This window comes from Euprymna scolopes, chromosome 37 (genome assembly GCF_053919585.1).
Source record: "Euprymna scolopes isolate OS-2025 chromosome 37, ASM5391958v1, whole genome shotgun sequence".
NCBI lineage: Eukaryota > Metazoa > Mollusca > Cephalopoda > Sepiida > Sepiolidae > Euprymna > Euprymna scolopes.
Window position 1 is genome coordinate 48,462,754 of NC_136518.1, and position 19,164 is coordinate 48,481,917.

The window sequence follows — 19,164 nt, forward strand, 5'->3', positions numbered from 1 at the left end:
CAAACATAGACCATACTTGAAGAGAAGGGGAAGAAGCACAATGTTTCTGAAATAAAATGTTTTAAGAACTATCCGTGAAGTAATTTTGTGAGATAGGCAAAGAAATGCAGAGATCGGACGGAAGCTTGATATTAAGAGATTTATCAACAATGATGTTTGAAATTGAAAAGAAAGATTAACATGGTTTGTACATGTTTTTTGGTTACTAGACTTCAGCTGTGTAAAGAAACCATAAAGATTTCATTGAAATAAAATCAAGAATATAACCAGCAAATACACAGATATGACAGAAAAGAATAGATTATTCTACAACTAAGATAAATATTTTTTCCTAAGATTTATATATGCTTATTTATATTTACACATAAGAATAGTGTTGAAATAATTTGAAGTATTTCATTAAAATTGCATCTAACAACACTGAAGCAGCGAACCAAAGGAGCATCAAAACTATCAGAATTTCTGTGAAGATGAATCATGAAGGAGGTCTTAGTCAGTGCAAAATAGCAGAAAATATTTTAATAATCCTTTCTACTGTTTATAGAGCAATCATACAATTCACAAGAGAGGACAAAGAGTGCACAAAACCTCATTCCAGGTTGCCCCGGGCCATCTGAGAGAACCTTGCATCATGTGAAAAGAAATGAAGAGGATCCTTGGTGCAAAGCCTCTGACATTGCAACACAAGCTGGTGTCAGTTCCAGAACAGCTGTCAGGTATCTTCACAAGCTGGGCTACTATGGTAGAGCTGTGAAAAAGAAACCTCTTCTTCATTCTGTCAATATCAAATGCAGAAAAGATTTGGTTCGCAAGATGGTAGAGAAATCTATGACCTTTCGGACCACTGTCATTTTCTCTGATGAGTCACGATTCGCATTATTTCTCAACAGTGGAAGGGTATGGGTATGAAGGCTCCATTAACAAGAGGTTGACTTAAAAAGACTGCAGCCAATGCTGAAACATGGGGGGGGGGAGATTCTTAGTTATGGTGTTGAGTGCAATTTAGAGTGATGGTCGCTCCTACCAATATTCTCAAGTGGTAAAATGAACTAAGTTAACTCCCTATTTATGGAAGACAGAGCTCCTTGTCACTCTGGTTGAGCCAAAATGAGATAAATAAACTTCCATGGTCAAGTCAGTCTCCAGATATGAACCCAATTGAAAACCTTTGGGGTATATTAGACTGAAAGCTTCGCAAAAAGAAAAGGATGTCATCTTCTAAGCCTGAACTTTTAGCATTATTGTGTCAGACATGGCAAGAAATTCCTAAAGATGATATTTGTCAACTGATCAATACCATTCCTAGAATGGTTTTAGTATTATGAACAGCAAGGAGAATGTCAACTAAGTATTAGTTATTAAATTTGTGACCATTTATTTTGTATTTCGTTCATTGAAATAAACTGTTTCTATAGGTGTCTATTCTTTTCTGCCACGTCTGTGTAGATAGCTCGACCAGATAAGTGTTGATCATGGTAAGCCATTCTTGACAGCTGGAAGACAAACCCAAAACCATGATAAGTGGCGGAATTATGTTCTCCAGCATGTGGCAAAGCTCACTGCAGTATGCTAGTCAAGATATTTATATTTCTCTTAGTCTATCTGTCTGTTCGTTCCACTTTTCATCAATTTGTTGTTTTAATACTTCATTGTAAAACAACTTCCTATTCCAGTAACTTCTTTATAAGGACTGCAAGGTTATGGAACTCTCTTTCTGCTCACTGTTTTCCATCTACCTACAGCCTTGGTCTTTTCAAGACTAAGGTTAATAGGCATCTCATGTCTTTGTAATAATCAGCTCTCATTCTTACTAGCTCCTTACATCTTGAGTGGTTTCCATTAAAAAAACAAACAAAAAACTACTGACTGAAATTTTGTATGGACATTTATTATAATGTGTAAACAAATTGTTATAGCATTTGTTCGATGCAAAGTTAGTGATTAATAATGATCACAATACCACATTTACTCTAGAAGTTTTCTTGGAAACCATTGGATCAATCTGGCTGAAATTTTGTATGGACCTTTGTTATAAGGTGCAGTGAACTAACTATTATAGTATTCGTTTGATGCACAGTTAAGAATTAATAGGATTAAGAATAAAAAATGAGCACAAATTTACCCATATTCAAGCATCAATTTAGCATAAAGCATTCATTTTAAGTCAACAGGCTATAACTTTTGCCTGTTTTTAATGGGCTAAGAAGTTTAGTTATTTTATAGATGTTTAAATTAATTTTAAATAAATTTTACTAATAATTTTTTATTTTTTAATATAGATAATTAATAAAAATAAATAATCTTTTTTTTCTTTGCATTAGTCTCAAACTACAGCAAGGTCTGTGATAATCTTTGCTTTAACTTGGCATAATCATAGATTTGGTCTGGCTGAAGGACTTTTTTTACAGAGATTATTGTGCACAGTGTATCTCCATCTCATTGGCCTTTCCTTGATAACTTAAAATTTCAGCCTTCAATACATGTTATTGCTTTTTGTACTTATTACTTCTGCCAGGGAGGTTATGTTTTCCGTCAAGTTTGTTGATATATCAGTATGTTTGTTTGCATACAGCTTACCACCAACATCACTTGACCAATCATCATGGAACTTGGTCAAAATATCAGCCATAGTCTAATGTAAAACTGCTTTAATTTTAGGATATCCATGTTAAAAGTCATGGAAAGGGTGAAAATCACACATTTGTTGATAACTTAAGCTCCGATCATCGGTTCATCGTATAAACACACTACTTGGTCCATATTGTAGCCAATGAAGTTCCACATATTATATGATCCTGACCTTTGACCATGTTAAGTTTGATCTTTGATAACAGTAAAGTAGCATGCAAAATTTCAGATAAACAGATTTTGAGTTATCAACATTTCTATGGCACGAGTTTGGAAATACTTTAAACTATATGGAGAAGTAAAGCCCAGATAAGACTTTAGCCCATCCTTGCATCGTCAGGCAGAAGTATGCAGTCTCACAAACGAATAATGTTTATTTCAGTTAGTTTTTACCAATAAACATCTAATGTTGAAAAAAAAAATGTTTTATAGCCTTCCTTTCTTGCATGGATATATTTCCTATAATCTAGCGTACATTGACATGTAATATTATAACATAAGGCACAGTGCATGCACATTGTCATTTAGATCATTGAATTTCAATCCCAACTTGAGGTAGTTGCTAGTCTAGCTGCACTGAAGAGCTGTGATACAGCAAAACAGCCTATCTATGAATGACTAAAATATGTTCACTTTCTTGGGTTAAGCATAATGATAAGTGAAATAAATTGTCACAAATGTATAAATACATTGCTTTTTGTGTAAACAAACAGAGCTTCTGGCATTTGACAATGTTTATCATTTGCAGTTTAACCTACATTAGCAGCAGCCAGATGGCATAGAGGTTAAAAGTGGTGACTTTTATCTAAACAGTTGAGTCTCAGTTCCAATTTGAGGCAGTTGATAGTGTAACTGCATTGAAGAGACATATACAATTAAAATATACAGAAAAAAGTCTTATGGAAACAAATGTTGATTAACTCAGATACAGAGAGAGAGAGAGAGAAGCAAGTAGAGGAGATATGAATGAATAAATATGAATATATTCTGAATACGAATGCAAAAAAGAAAATATTAAAGATTATTCGCAGGCACAGGTACTGTTATCATGGACTTACCTTCATTCTTTTATCCCGGAACAAAAGATATTTTCCAGTCTCATTCAGCTGAAATGAAAAAAAAAAAAAAAAAAACTTATCAAATTCAGTTTCAAAACTTTTGATTACTAGTGAATAATCGGACTACTATTCTTATTTTGGTTTAAGGCTCTGAAAATTTAGACTACAATTTTCCACTTTCTCTCTGTCCTTCACTCTCTTTTTCTGTCACTTATTTACTTTGTTATTCATTTTTTTTTTTAAATAAAAATAGCTCCAGACAAGGCATGAAGCCATTTTATGTAGGGTGTGAAAAAATACTACTTCAACATCAAGAACTAGCCAACAATAAGGACTCTTATAGATGGATAGATTTCAACCTATAAAGCTGCCATTCTTCCCCCTCTTTAAAAATCTCCTCCTCGGATTGAGTACTGTTATTGGGTGATGTCTCCTGCCGTTTTTTATGCTAAGAAACAGCAACAGACATCACCCAATAATGAAAAGCAAATAAACAAATTGTGCATGGTCGAAGCAACAATTTTTGATTATATAAATTGACATTGTAGATATCATTTACGAGCACTTCTGTGACCTAGTAGATAGAACTGCCGACTATCAACTAGATGGTTGAAGGTTCCATCTCTGGTTAGGGAGAGGTGCTAATCTAGCTGCACTGAAGAGCTGTGATACAGCAAGACAATACATATATACACACATACAAGTTTTAGGACAATTAATTAGAATCAGAAAAATTTTAGCATAATTTCCAATTCCAAAACCGATTTTTTTAGTTTTTTCAGGTAACCATAAATGTGTTTTTGTTTTTTTTAGAAAATGTTTGTTACACATTTATTTAATTAAAATTAATGTAAGAAAATTATAATAACACACAAAATAAACAAAAAATAGAGATTAAAATTTTTTTTTGTAACAAAGTCAAAATTTTGAATTTTTTGTAACTAATAAAATAGAATCATTAAACTTTGTTAGAAACGAATGCATAAATGAAAGTTGTCAAAATGTATGATTTTAACATTTCTAAATATTTTTGAACATGCAAGATTGAAATGCGTATGAATTTTAAGAAAACTACTTTTTTGTCAAAATTTTCAATTTTTGTAACAAAATCAAAACTTTATTTTTTGTAATCAATGAATGAAAGTTGCCTGTCCCTGCGGTACCCCCCTCCAAATGTTCAAACTGAAAACCAAAACAGTGGTTCCTTTGCAGTGGTGCACAAGTGCTAAGTTGTCCAACACATGCCAGCATATAAAATGGACATTAAACAAAATATGATAATGAAATGAGGGCTGATGGACTGCTTACCTCCATCCAATCAATCTTAGAGTCATGTTCAACTTGGGCAATCATTGAGTCCGAAAGTAGGTCAACTGGAAACAAAATATTTTTTTTTTAAGTTATAGGCATTTAATAGTAGCAGATAAAAAATAAGGACAAAAAACAGAAAAGGACAAGCAAGAAATTATATTTCAGATTACCTCTGCTGGATTATTATTCTTGTTGCTATTTGTGGATTATCTCGTTCTTTGGATTAACCATTTCTTTGATAATTTTTTCTACATGTACAGCAAACATATTACTTAATTTTGTAATGCGTTTTTTTTTTTAATCCTCAATTAAATCTTCTTTCTACCATTGTTCCTTCAATGGAACATAATTCTTTAATTCATTTTTTTTTTTGTGGACTTATCTCCATCTTCATCGTTGTTGTTTCACCACATTTTGGCCAACTCATCCTCTGGCATCCCAACGTGACAAAACAACAACTATGAAGATGAAGATAACAGTATGCAAAAAAAACAAAAGAATGAATACACAAATTATGAAGCCTCATCTCAAAGGATTCCAAAAATAAAAAAATTAAATTTTTTTTTTAAATATATAATTTTTGAAGAAGTCATAATTTTATTTCAAATTCAATTTTTATCACATATTTGCATTAAACGAACTTAATTTCAATAGTCTACGTATATTGTTTTCACATAAACTGCAAAAATTATTTATGTCATCTACAAGTTATGATAAATTTAGATTAAAAAAAATTAAATTGAAAAGTAAATTCTATGTTTGGTAAAAGCTTAAAATGGATACATTCAATCATCACTTTCAAACTGCTACAATTTCAAAATTACACATGACAAATCGACTTTAATATTACTTCAAACATAAAAGAAAATCAGTTGACAGATTAACCATTTTTTATTTCTTTGCACATATTCCTTTTTATTTATTTATTTTTTTCATTTTCTTCTTCAGGGCCACCTTTTTTCCTACCACTGTTTCTTCAATTTTTGAAATAATGTATGAAAGTCATAATTTTATTCCAAATATAATTTATATCACATATTTACATTAAACTAACTTGATTTCAATAGTTCATGTACATAACTTTCACATAAACTGGAAAAAATTATATAGTCTACAGACTATGATAAACTTATATAAAAATTATATAGTCTACAAACTATGATAAACTTATATAAAAAATTATATAGTCTACAAACTATGATAAACTTATATAAAAAATTATATAGTCTACAAACTATGATAAACTTATATAAAAAATTATATAGTCTACAAACTATGATAAACTTATATAAAAAATTATATAGTCTACAAACTATGATAAACTTATATAAAAAATTATATAGTCTACAAACTATGATAAACTTATATAAAAAATTATATAGTCTACAGACTATGATAAACTTATATAAAAAATTATATAGTCTACAAACTATGATAAACTTATATAAAAAATTATATAGTCTACAAACTATGATAAACTTATATAAAAAATTATATAGTCTACAAACTATGATAAACTTATATAAAAAATTATATAGTCTACAAACTATGATAAACTTATATAAAAAATTATATAGTCTACAAACTATGATAAACTTATATAAAAAACTATATAGTCTACAAACTATGATAAACTTATATAAAAAATTATATAGTCTACAAACTATGATAAACTTATATAAAAAATTATATAGTCTACAAACTATGATAAACTTATATAAAAAATTATATAGTCTACAAACTATGATAAACTTATATTAAAAATTATATAGTCTACAGACTATGATAAACTTATATAAAAAATTATATAGTCTACAAACTATGATAAACTTATATAAAAATTATATAGTCTACAGACTATGATAAACTTATATAAAAAATTATATAGTCTACAAACTATGATAAACTTATATAAAAAATTATATAGTCTACAAACTATGATAAACTTATATAAAAAATTATATAGTCTACAAACTATGATAAACTTATATAAAAAATTATATAGTCTACAAACTATGATAAACTTATATAAAAAATTATATAGTCTACAGACTATGATAAACTTATATAAAAAATTATATAGTCTACAAACTATGATAAACTTATATAAAAAATTATATAGTCTACAAACTATGATAAACTTATATAAAAAATTATATAGTCTACAAACTATGATAAACTTATATAAAAAATTATATAGTCTACAAACTATGATAAACTTATATAAAAAATTATATAGTCTACAAACTATGATAAACTTATATAAAAAATTATATAGTCTACAAACTATGATAAACTTATATAAAAAATTATATAGTCTACAAACTGTGATAAACTTATATAAAAAATTATATAGTCTACAGACTATGATAAACTTATATAAAAAATTATATAGTCTACAAACTATGATAAACTTATATAAAAAATTATATAGTCTACAAACTATGATAAACTTATATAAAAAATTATATAGTCTACAAACTATGATAAACTTATATAAAAAATTAAATTTAAACGTAAATTCTATCGTTGGCAGGATAATGGTTAAAACAGACAATTCTAGAACTAGCATATATTTTAACATGCAGTTGGTGTTATACAAAAAGCTCTGAGAAAACAAACATGATTGTTTTGCATTTAGTATTATAATTGTATTGTAGTTTAACGGATTAGAAAAAATATGCATCCATTAGAGAAAGTAAATTCTACTGTCAGCAGGATGAAGATTAATGTGATGGCAACATTCTGTCTAGTGAGACAATGGCATTCAGCATTTAGTCTGGTGCACTGCAGCATTTACTGTGGCTATAAAGCTGAAGCTGCCTCTCCGGATGCAAGCCTGGACAGGTGATAAAGAGGATCTAAGTTTTCTCAGTTACCAGAGTCTCTCTCATTGCATTGTAGACAAAGTCCGACGGAAAGGCAAATCAATACGGTTGGAGCAAGTGCAGCTGCAGGTGTTGCAGTGCTTCACTATACACTATAGGAACTCCAAATTACATTTTTTGTCAGGGTTTACTCCCTTAGCCCTTGCCTTTCCCAAGCCATCCACAAGGCAGTGAAGCTATTTTCCCATAGCTGGTGTATGTTTGAAAATATTTCCAATTTTGACAGAAATAATGGAGATTCTCATCGTATCTGAATTTTTGAGATGAGGATTGGTTATTCGTATTATTTGAATTCATTGGACTACTGTTCTCACCTTGAGTGTGATTTTCACAACGTTTTGGTCGATGTAACCTCTGACCTTCTTCAGGTGTACTTTGTCAAACTTGGGGATTTGGACGGCATTGAAACCTTTTATTTACTTCATGGGGGTAGGATGTTCTTGTTTCTTCAGCCATGACTGGATAGAGATCCTAAGTAATTCACAATTATATTTTTCAGTGGCCACACTTAGAATTGAACCTTCAGGAGAATATCACTTTTGACAATTAATTTTTCAAAGTACTCTAACCCCTGTGCCATGGGTCCACAATGACACTCAGGATGAGAACAGTAGTTCTCGTGCAAATAATACAAATCTTCATTGTAGTTATGATTGTCTCTACTATTATGTAAAAGTTACTTTGTGTGTGTGTGTGTGTGGGTTCCTTTCTCATAGGTTCCGAAACAGCTGAGCCAATCTTTTGTAAATTTCACAAAGATAATTTATATATCTGGCAGTATTCTTGGATATGTTTTGTACAGAAATTCATTTGATAAGTATTGAAAATCGAAAAAATGCGACCCTAAAAATAGATTTTTCTTATAGATAAAAAAGAAGAATTTTTAAAAGGGAATTTTTATTCGTTACACTGGCAAGGGAGATAATAGCATCTTAGCAAATGATTCCTTCTTAAAAAACAGAATTATTGTCATCTGGGTATATAGCTTAGTGGCAGAGTATTCAACTACAGATCGAATGGTCCCCTGTTTAAGCTTGGGTGTATTCACCATTTTATTTTAATTTTTTCTTATTAATGAGTTTAATCTACGATAAAAGAAGAGGTACCATTTTAAAACTGCCACAAATCATTTCTTTGTTTGCATATTTTAAAACTAAACATTAACCAGAAGTGACATTTCCAGGGCATTCATCATCAAACCCAAATATCAGCTGACATGATATTTACAATAAACACAGACGGAATTTGATAAACATTATCATTATGATTTTTTCTTTTGCGAATTAGTCTACCGGGCAAATAATTCCTCGTAATATATAATAATCAATAGAGGATTAGTTCTATAATAATACCTATGCAATGAGTATAAATTAAAATATCATGTTGAAGCATATTGTATGACCAGGTAACACTAGGTGTCCAGCAAGTATCAAAATAAAAGTGAAATCTTTAAAATCAAAAACACAGCAAACTAAACAAGTCATGTAAATAGTTAGATATTGCTTGTTTTTTTTTTTTCTTTCTTATGTTTAATTTTTTTTTTTTACATTTTTGTCTCACTACATTTTGTCTCCATATTTTATTTCATGATATATTCATGTACTTGATCATCATTTCTAAATGTGCTCATCAAAATGGCCGCAGCTTAGAAATATCTATTCTTGTTCTTTTTTTTTTTTTGACTTCACAAAGAAATATGTTTTTGACTTTTTGATTCTTCCTAACTTAAAATGAATATGCACGCATCTCTTATTCTCCGAGAAATGTGGAGGCGGAATTGTCTTTAATTTCAAATTACAATAAGAGATGCATTCAGTCATGAGAACAAAAGATTTTATCATTAGCAACAACAGTAGCAGCAGTCACCAATTAATGCATTAGAGAATTGCGTTATATGATGAACCCGAAGCCGAGTCTAATTATACGTATTCATCATCGAGAATTTCGGGAGATGAATAAATAAGTAAAAAACGAATGCAATTCCAAATAAGTCTTACGCGTAGGCTTGTTTTGTCGCTTTGGGTTATGGCATATCAACCCGTTTTGGTTTTGCAATTTTTATTTTAGATGTGGAATAAAAATTTGGATTATTCCGATCATTGTTTTGATCTTGGTTCTTATTTCCACGTCTTGGACAATGTAACCTTCAATCATCTCAAATTTAGGAAACTATACAAAATTTTAAACTGAATCTTTTGTCACATAATGGGGCCGTACATCAACGATGAGTTAGCTAGTGTGAATTTTGATATGGGTCACCTTTAGTGTATGTCAGAATAACTTTACTTTGCAAACAGAATTGTACCCAGAGATGGGTGACATGAAATTGAAGTGTATGGTGGCAAGAGGTGAAACAGTAGACAAAAAGAAAGTTGAACAATGATGAATGCCATTATTTTTCGAGCAATATAAACTAAGGATTTAAAATCAGTTCTCTCTGGGAAGCCCTAACAATGAGATATGGTAAAATTACGTAAAAAAAACAAACTTCGCAAATGTTTTTTTTTTTTTTTTTTTTTTTACATGGGTGTCACCACGTATCAAGGCCCAGAGGCCACTCGAGGATAAAGGTTAATAGGTATACATTAGTCATTGTGATTTTAGCATAGTAAACAGTGGGAATTTTGTAACTTGGATTACTTAGGGGGACGATTCAATTAGAACTTGTTCACATTGGACTTTTTCTTTTTTTTTTTTTTTCATAGGTATCAACACATTATCAAGGCCAAGAGGCCACTCAAGGATAAGGGTTAAAGAGTGTACAGTAGAAATTGGACAATATAATAATCATTAGTAATGAAAATTTGTTAAATTTGATAACTTATATGGAACGGCTCATCAAGAACTTATTTACGTTAGACTTGAAGACAACCATATTGTAGTCAGCCGGAAAGCAGGAAAACGGAAGACAATTCCACAGGCGTGCAGTTCTAATAAAAAGCTTTGTTCATGGAATCTACATTTAGGTTTAGGCACAGATAAAGAGTGGGGGGAATTATTGATAGTGTTTACAGCTAGACGAGTGTTTCTTGTGAAAGTTTTGCGAGGGGGGACCATAGATTGAAGCTCAGTCGAACACTTTCCATGAAAATAACGATACATCAGAGACAAACTCGCAACATCTCTTCTGTGAGATAGAGGTTGCAAGGAAGAGAAAAGGACATCTCCTACGAGGCTACGAAGTCTATTTTGAACTCAAGGCAGGACAAGTCCTTTCTAGCAGCTCCTGCCCAGATGTGGCAACAGTATTCCATTCTTGGACGTACCTGGCTCTTATATAGATAGAGAATTGCATCAGCAGTCAGATATCTACTGGATCGATAGAAAGATCCCACCATTTTTCCAGCGACCTTGGCAACAGATTTGATGTATGTGTTCCATTTAAGATCAGGAGTAATGGTCAAGCCCAGAAGCTTGTCAAAACTTGAGGCCTCCTGAAGACGAGAGCCATTCATTTCAATTGATGCCAGATGTGGATCAGAATGTTGATGATGTAAAGAGAGAAGCTTGGTTTTAGATGCATTAAAAGTAACCAGCCACTCCTTTCCCCATTGTACTACATGCTCAAGATCAGAGGAGAGAGAATTGGAGAGAACTTGGTCGTTTACTGTCTTAGATGTGCTACCATAAATGGTAGTGTCGTCAGCATAAATGTCTACAAATGATGTAAGGATGTGATTTGGAAGATCATTAATGTAGATCAGGAAAAGAGTTGGGCCCAGGATGGACCCCTGAGGGACACCGGCATTAATACTGTGGGCTTCTGATTTTTGCCCCTCAACTACTACTCTTATGAACCTATCAGAAAGAAATGATTTAATAATTGAGAAGACATTTCCAGCTATAGCATAGCTAGAGATCTTATGAAGTAAACCTTTATGCCATACCCTATCAAAGGCCTTAGATATGTCAAGAGCAATTGCCCTAGAGAGGTTGCCTCCGTCGAGAGATTTGCTAATCCTATGAGATATAACTGTAAGTACATCTGCTGTAGATCTAGCAGAGCGGAAACCATATTGAGTGTCACTAAGAAGGTTATTTTTGTTGAGATGGTTGATTACTTCTGTATTTAACACAGATTCCAGCAACTTACTCATGACGCACAGGAGACTTATTGGCCTGTACTGAGAGGGGGATGAGCGATCACCTGAATTCTTAAATACAGGGCATACTGATGAAATTTTCCAGGGAGATGGGAAACTATTCTCCTTAAGACAACATTTAAATAGTTTTGTAAGTATGGGCGCTAGTTCAGGTTGAAGTTTTTTGAGTACTATAATTGGAATACCGTCCGGGCCAGTTGCTTTACTGGAATCAAGGTTTTTGATTAGCTTGGCAACATCACGTACAGATATACGTATATCACATAGTGTGTTTTCAGATACAGGAGGAAATATTGGGGGTTGGCGGCCTTGATCGCAAAAGGTAGAATTAGCTGCAAAGTTCTTGACAAAGAGTTTGGCTTTGTCTGATGCTGACGAGATTACCTCAGGTCCATTGATGATAGTTGGGATGGAGCACACGCTTCTGTTCAGAATTCTGTTTGCTATTTGCCAAAACTGGTGGGAACCAAGCCGCTGCTCAGCTACTTTGGACTTAACAGATTGAGCATACAACCATCTTGCGCTCTTAATTACTTTCTTACAATGGTTGCTGGCAGTCCTGAAAGCGGCTTTAGTTTCCATACATCTATTACGTTGGAAACAGTGGAAAAAGTGATTTCTGTGCGCAATGGCAGCAGCACATTCTGGAGAGAACCATGGCTGGCTGTTAGGTTTTTGCTGAAACCTTTTCGAGGGTATGAAACGATCAATACCTACAATTAACCATTCCGTCAGGTCTAATACTATAGAGGACACATCCTTTTTAAATATGGAATGCAGAGGTAGATCAGTTATAAATGTACGGAAGCTATCCCAGTCAGCCTTAGTGTATCGATATACTGTACGATGGAGAGGTACGTCTGGGGACTTATTACATTTCATTTTTATCTTAATTGATACAACAGAGTGGTCGGAAGATCCAAGAGGCGACAGAACAGAAACTGAACATAGTTCAGGGCAAGTTGTGAGAAAAAGGTCAAGTAGGCTCGCATATTGGCCGTCATTGTCGGGCACACGGGTGGGTTCCTGAACAATCTGAGTGAGGTCATAGGCAATGGAGAAATCATGACAGAACCTTCCCTCATCATCGGTCTTGTTTGAGTGGGTCAACCATTCGACGTTGCGAACATTGAAGTCTCCACATACGTGAATGTTAGCTGAAGGATAAGCAGATAGGACTTGGTCAATTTTCTCAGATATGCTTTTAAAGATAGTAACTCCGCTGTTGTGGGGGCGATAGAGAGTAAATAAAAATGCCATAGTGTGAGCTAAAGCAACCCGGAAGCACATATAGGGTAAGTTAGGATCTTACCTGGAGATGTCCCTACCACATGGAAAGCTATCTTTAATATAGGCACATATTCCATGCCCATGGCGATCTTGGGGGTCAGATTTAGAAGTTAAGTTAGAGTATCCTTTAATTGCGAACTCTTCTAGGGAAATAGCCTGTCCAATGCCAGTTTCACTTAAAAATAAAAGGTCTGATTTAGTCTCCTGTAATTGGGTTTCAACCTCTGGAAGGTTAGAACGTAGACCCCTGATGTTGGAGAAGGAGACATGGTAGTAGGGGTTTACGTTGGAAGTTGGAGAACCGGGTTTAATCATGTATTTTTTCTTGAAACTTGTCATGATGAAATTTTAAAATTTGTGGACTAGGTCGTCAGATTTACTTAGAGCAGGACAGAGAGGGGAAATTAAGAGAGAAAAAGAAACGAAGAATTTTTTTTTTTTTATTTGTAGGTAATGATAAGGTAAAGCCGTAACAATTACCCACTAGTATGGCATCGAGAGGCCCCACCAGAAGCTACTGCATGGTCCAGAATCCATTCACCAAATGGTAATACAGCAGCCCCAGTACTTTGCACCTGCTGATAAGACAGCCTCCTTAGTGGTTAATCCAAGGTTCGGGTCCCTGACTATCAGGCGGATAACGTCAGCCCAGACAAACGTTTACCTCCAGCACCCTTACTAGTGACATGGCTACAAGGATAGACATAGAAACAGAAAATTTCCGCCATCTCAGCCAAATGTTACCAAGGTCTCTGTCCATCTGCAATTGAGAGCATTACCAAGACTGCTGCGAAAAAGGTAGGCTCTCTCTACCATGCTAGAAAGCTACTTACGCCTGAAATTATCCTGTACCTCTATAAGGCCACCCTTCGCCCATGTATGGAGTAGTGCAGAGTAGTCTCACTCTTAGACAGGGTCCAAAAGAAAGTCGCCAACCTGATAGGTCTTGAACTGTCATCTAAGCTTCAGCCTCTATCCCATCTGCCTGTTCTACAAGTATTTTAATAGTGAATGCGCTGATGAACTACAAGCACTTGTACCCCCTCGATATAAATACCCCCGACAAACAGTCAAATCCCACCCTTACACAGTAGAGATCCCTAGATGTAAGAAAGCCTTCTATTCCAATAATTTCTTCCTCAGAACTGCTAGACTTTGGAACTTCCTTCTAGGATTCTGCTTTCCCAACTGTACTGACATGCAGAAGTTCAAGTGTAATGTGAACAGGCATCTTGCTGCTCATCTTCCTTCATAATATCCCTGCAACTTATGTCTCCGATAGTAGTCCCCTACTTCAAAGTGGCACTGTGCATTGTTTGGGATGAAAATTGAATTAAAAAAAAGTTATTTAATCACTCTTTTTATAAGTCTATTCTCTCCAAGAAAACCTTGAAGAAACTCTGAAAACGTTTCCTTGTATCTTTACTGCATAAAAAGCAACAAAAACAAAAAAAACAGCAATGATGAAGAGAATAAAAAGAGCACATATAACCCCCCACCCCCACCATGTATTAGACATTTATTTTATTTGATTGATTAATTGCTCAGTGAAGAAAATGTTATACATTTATTTAATCCATGGGAATAAATTGTTCTTGTTCTGTCAACCATGATATGGTAATTTTTATTTCAATCTTAGTTATTACTACTGAGACAGGCTCGAAGGTGCAGTAAACTGCAAGCTAAATGCACCCAACGGGATAGACACGGACAGAGGTAACATGCGACCGAGAAAAGAGGTGGTGGTGGGGCGGACAACAGGCGTAGAAAAAAAAACCCAGTTGTAAACGAAAAAAAAAATAAAAAGGAAAAAAGGTAGATAGGGCCAGAATGGTATTTGTAAAGGATACTTCTTTTGGCCAAGAGAGCGGTAAGCGCTAATTGACCATGACAGCCCGGCGCCGATCACCAAATACGTGAGTGGCGGAAGGGTACCAATGAAATTCCAATTTACAAAGCGACCATTGTTGGCTGCTCCCTGGTGGGCAAGTGGCCTCTATTGAAAAGACACGTGCCTTTGTGGAATTGGATTTGGTTCATTTTTATGATCCCTCAAAGTTAATTGAATGAGACCATCCTGGTTTTAATGGCCCGTCAAATTTCATTAGGCACACGCCGGCCGAGATTGGGGGTCTGCCTATTCTACTCGATTGCCAACAGAAGAAGAAAAACAGCCCCTTTTTTAGGAATAGGCCGCCTGGTGAAGATTTAAGTGACAGCGGTTCCGGCATCCTGATTGGCTAAAGGGTCGAATGAGAGAAAAAAAAGAAGACGATCAGGAAGAAGATATAGTTCCCGCCCCCACAATATAAGCAGCGAATTTTGACCGCAAGACAGAGAGAGAGAGAGAGAGAGAGAGAGATCTGCTCCCCTGGGCTCGAACGAGCGAAAAAGCCGACTGCCTCATCGATTGATCCTGTCACGTAGCTATTTAGTTTTTATCGAAAAAGAAAGAACTTTGCAGTTAACAAACGGCAAGTCCCTAACTTAATAGCGAATTACGAAACAACGATTGTAACCTTTATGAATAACAAGGAATTTTGCATAAGAAAAAAAAAAACAAATATCGACTTGTCTTTTTAATTTGTTTTGCATGATTGCAGAAGCGCTCGACGAGTCTCTTTCAGGTACTGGCTGCTGACATTCTCATCAAGGAGACACGGAGATCAACAATCGAGGAGCGTTCCACCACTGGATGACACGCGGGTGACGTAAGTGTCACACTACCTGTAGCGAGGAAGGAACCTCCAATCTCCAAAAGACTGTTACTTAGAACTGATTATTGCTCAATACCTTTAGCAGTTGCACCATCAGTCTACAAAGATTCTGCAAGTTCAACAAGTTGCTCCTGAAGAAGGTTGGAGGTTACATCAGCCGAAATGTGAAAATAACAACCAAGATAAGAATAGTCATTCAAACTATCCAAATAACACAACCATTTTTGGGGGCTATATATTGATGAATCTGGATATTTTAGTAAAAAAATTTATGACTCAAGTTATTGAATATCTCCAAATATCTAATCATGCTGTAAATGTATCTTTTGTAGATGAATGATTTTTTTTTAAGGAAATTGATCCAGACAAGGCATGAAGCCACTTGATGTAAAAATAAAATAAAATACTACTTCAAGGTCAAATACTAGACAATAATAAATGTTAACTAGATAGATTTTGACTCCAATAACAGCAATTCTTCCCCCTTTGCCAGAAACACTGTTCATGAAATGTATAAGTACTAAAGGACAAAATAAGCAAAGTGAGAGTTACAAGGCTGCTGAAAGTAAACCCAAGATCCACTTTCTATTCTCCATGTAGATATTTGTAGATAAATTTGTTTAATCGGCATATATTTTGTTAATAGTCTCTATATAATTCATCCTAAAGATGGGTTTATATTATTTGGACTATTTGGACTACTATTCCCATCTTGAGTATTATTTTCACATTTCAGCAGGTGTAACTTCCAACCTTCTTCAGGTATAGTCTGGAATCTTTCTGACGAATTTAGGAATCTCCACACGAATTTTGAATGGAATCCTTGAATTTAATCCATAGGGGTAGTATGCTCTTGTTCCATCAGCTATGACGAGGTAGAAGTCTTAAGTAATTCACATTTGTATTCTGAGTAGCTCCCGCATTGAGGATTGAATCTTCAACCTCCAGAAGAGTGTTATTTACAACTGAATTTTACCTAGTACTTTATCCATTACAAATTCCTGAGTTCGACAAGATACAGCTGAAGATGGTCAGATGTTACATCGGCCGAAACATTATGCAAAGATGAAAAGAATAGTCACAATAAAAATTATGTTTTATTTTTTTTACAAGGTAGTCACCACTTATCAAGGCCCGAATGTCACTCGAGAATAAGGGTTAGTGAATGTAAGGTGGTAGTTTAATAATCAATTTTCTCTTCCCTGCAACCTCTTTCTTATAGAAGAGATGTTACAAACCTGTCCCTGCTTTATCGTTATTTTCATGGCAAGTGCTCGTCTGAGCTCTAATCTATGGTCCTTCCTTGCCAAACTTTAATGAAAAACACTCAACAAATTTCCCCACTCTCTTTCTGTGCCTAATTCTAAATGCAGATTCCATGAACACAACTTCTTTCATAGAACTCCCTACGTGTAGAACACTGTTTCCTTGTCCTGCTTCCAAGCCAATTATAATATGGTAGCATTCAAGTCCAATGTAAGCAAGTTCTTGTTAAGCTGTCCCAAATTCAGAAACCTAAAGATGGGATTCTGATAAATACTACATCTCTCCAAGTTAGAACTAACTTGGAAGTAACAGCAACAAAGAAGTAATAGCAGTGAAGGAGGTGACGTCATACTCCCCAAGTTTCCAAAATTTGGGCCTTATCACTGGATGCAGTTTTATGTGTTCTTATCAACATTCACACTTTACAAAACAAAAATAAAGAATAATCTCTATGATGCATGTATTTGTGACAAAATGAAATATCATATTCCAAAAATCACATAAATTGATCAAGTAGTTTTATTTTTAAATAACAAAATCAAATTTCAGGAATAACAAAAGAGCATCTTTCTTGTCTGCCATTTTGAAAAATATCTAAAATAAAAAACATTAAAAAAAAATAAAGTAAAAAACGGAAATGACTCAATAATAATTCAAACACATCGTTATTTTCATGGCAAGTGCTAAGCTGAGCTTAAATCTATGGTCCCCCCTCCTCGCCAAACTTTCACAAAAAACACATGTCTAGCCAAAACCACTATCAATAATTTCTCACACTCTTTATTTGTGCCTAAACCTAAATGTAGATTCTATGAACAAAGCTTCTTTCTTAGAACTGCACGACTGTGGAACTCTCTTCCAATTGCCTGCTTTCCAGCTGACTACAACCTGATTGTTTTCAAGTCCAACATAAACAAGTTCTTGATGAACCGTCCCCCTAAGTAATCCAATTTACAAAATTCCCACTACTTATGTTTACTACGCTATAATCACATTGACTAATGTATACCCATTAACCCTTATCCTCAAGTGGCCTCCGGGCCTTGATAAGTGGTGATTCCTGTGGAAAAAAAAACATGCAAGATTTATGTTATGCCTATGAATTTTCATTAATCACTAAAAAATGATTTTCTTTGTAAAAATAAAACTACTTGACCAATTTATATGATTTTTGGAATATGTTGATATGTACTGTAGAGATTTTTCTTTGTTTTGTTTTTTAATATAGGGGCTTCATTTGTTCTCACCTTGGCAAATAGGGTCGTATCATACCATATCTCTTCATGAAATACATTCATACATTGAGCACTTTTCCTACGGATGGAAAACATTTTGGATTTTATCCAAGCATTAATACATAAGTGAATAAAACGGATCCACAGTTTATGCCAAGAACCATTCTGTTATCTGTCATTTCCAAATTTTATTGATCGGAAGCAAGATACAAATTGGAGTTACGAGCTACTGAAGATCAAAGGAAGTTGGGTTTCTTTCTGATCCTTGCTGTACATCAAAGCAGTGGATCTGTTCTTAAAACGATTTTGGCCCAAAGACATTCACTTTAATAACTGGACAATAATGACAATGTAGAAGAAGAAGAAAAAGAGGAGGAAAAAGAAACAAGGAAAAAAGAAATAGGTGAAAAACAAAGAAAAAGGGGAAAGAACATGAAATAGAATAATAAAAAGGGAAGAAAAGGGTGAAAAAGGAACACGGGGGGGGGAGAAAGAAGGGAAAAGTGTGAAAAGAAGTAAAAGATGAAGAATTCAATACAACAGGTTTCTAAGTAGTGAAGTATACACTTCCTTGTCTCTGTGGGAATTCCATTTTCTGCTTCAAATTTTCTTTACTTTCATTTTCTTTTCACAATTTTTTTTTTTTTTTTTTGGGGGGGGGGTACGTT

At 34.0% G+C, this 19,164-nt stretch overlaps 1 protein-coding gene across 1 annotated transcript in view; it reads right to left on the minus strand.

Moving 5' to 3' along the window:
* Positions 1-19,164, minus strand: part of LOC145261148 (intraflagellar transport protein 172 homolog) — a 265,859-nt gene that overhangs the window by 154,796 nt on the left and 91,899 nt on the right. The window contains exons 14-15 of the mRNA XM_080119448.1: positions 4,995-5,059; positions 3,687-3,734 (exon numbers count right to left, since the gene is read on the minus strand). Of these exons, the coding sequence (XP_079975574.1) occupies positions 3,687-3,734; positions 4,995-5,059 (113 nt within the window). The remainder of the gene's footprint in view (positions 1-3,686; positions 3,735-4,994; positions 5,060-19,164) is intronic.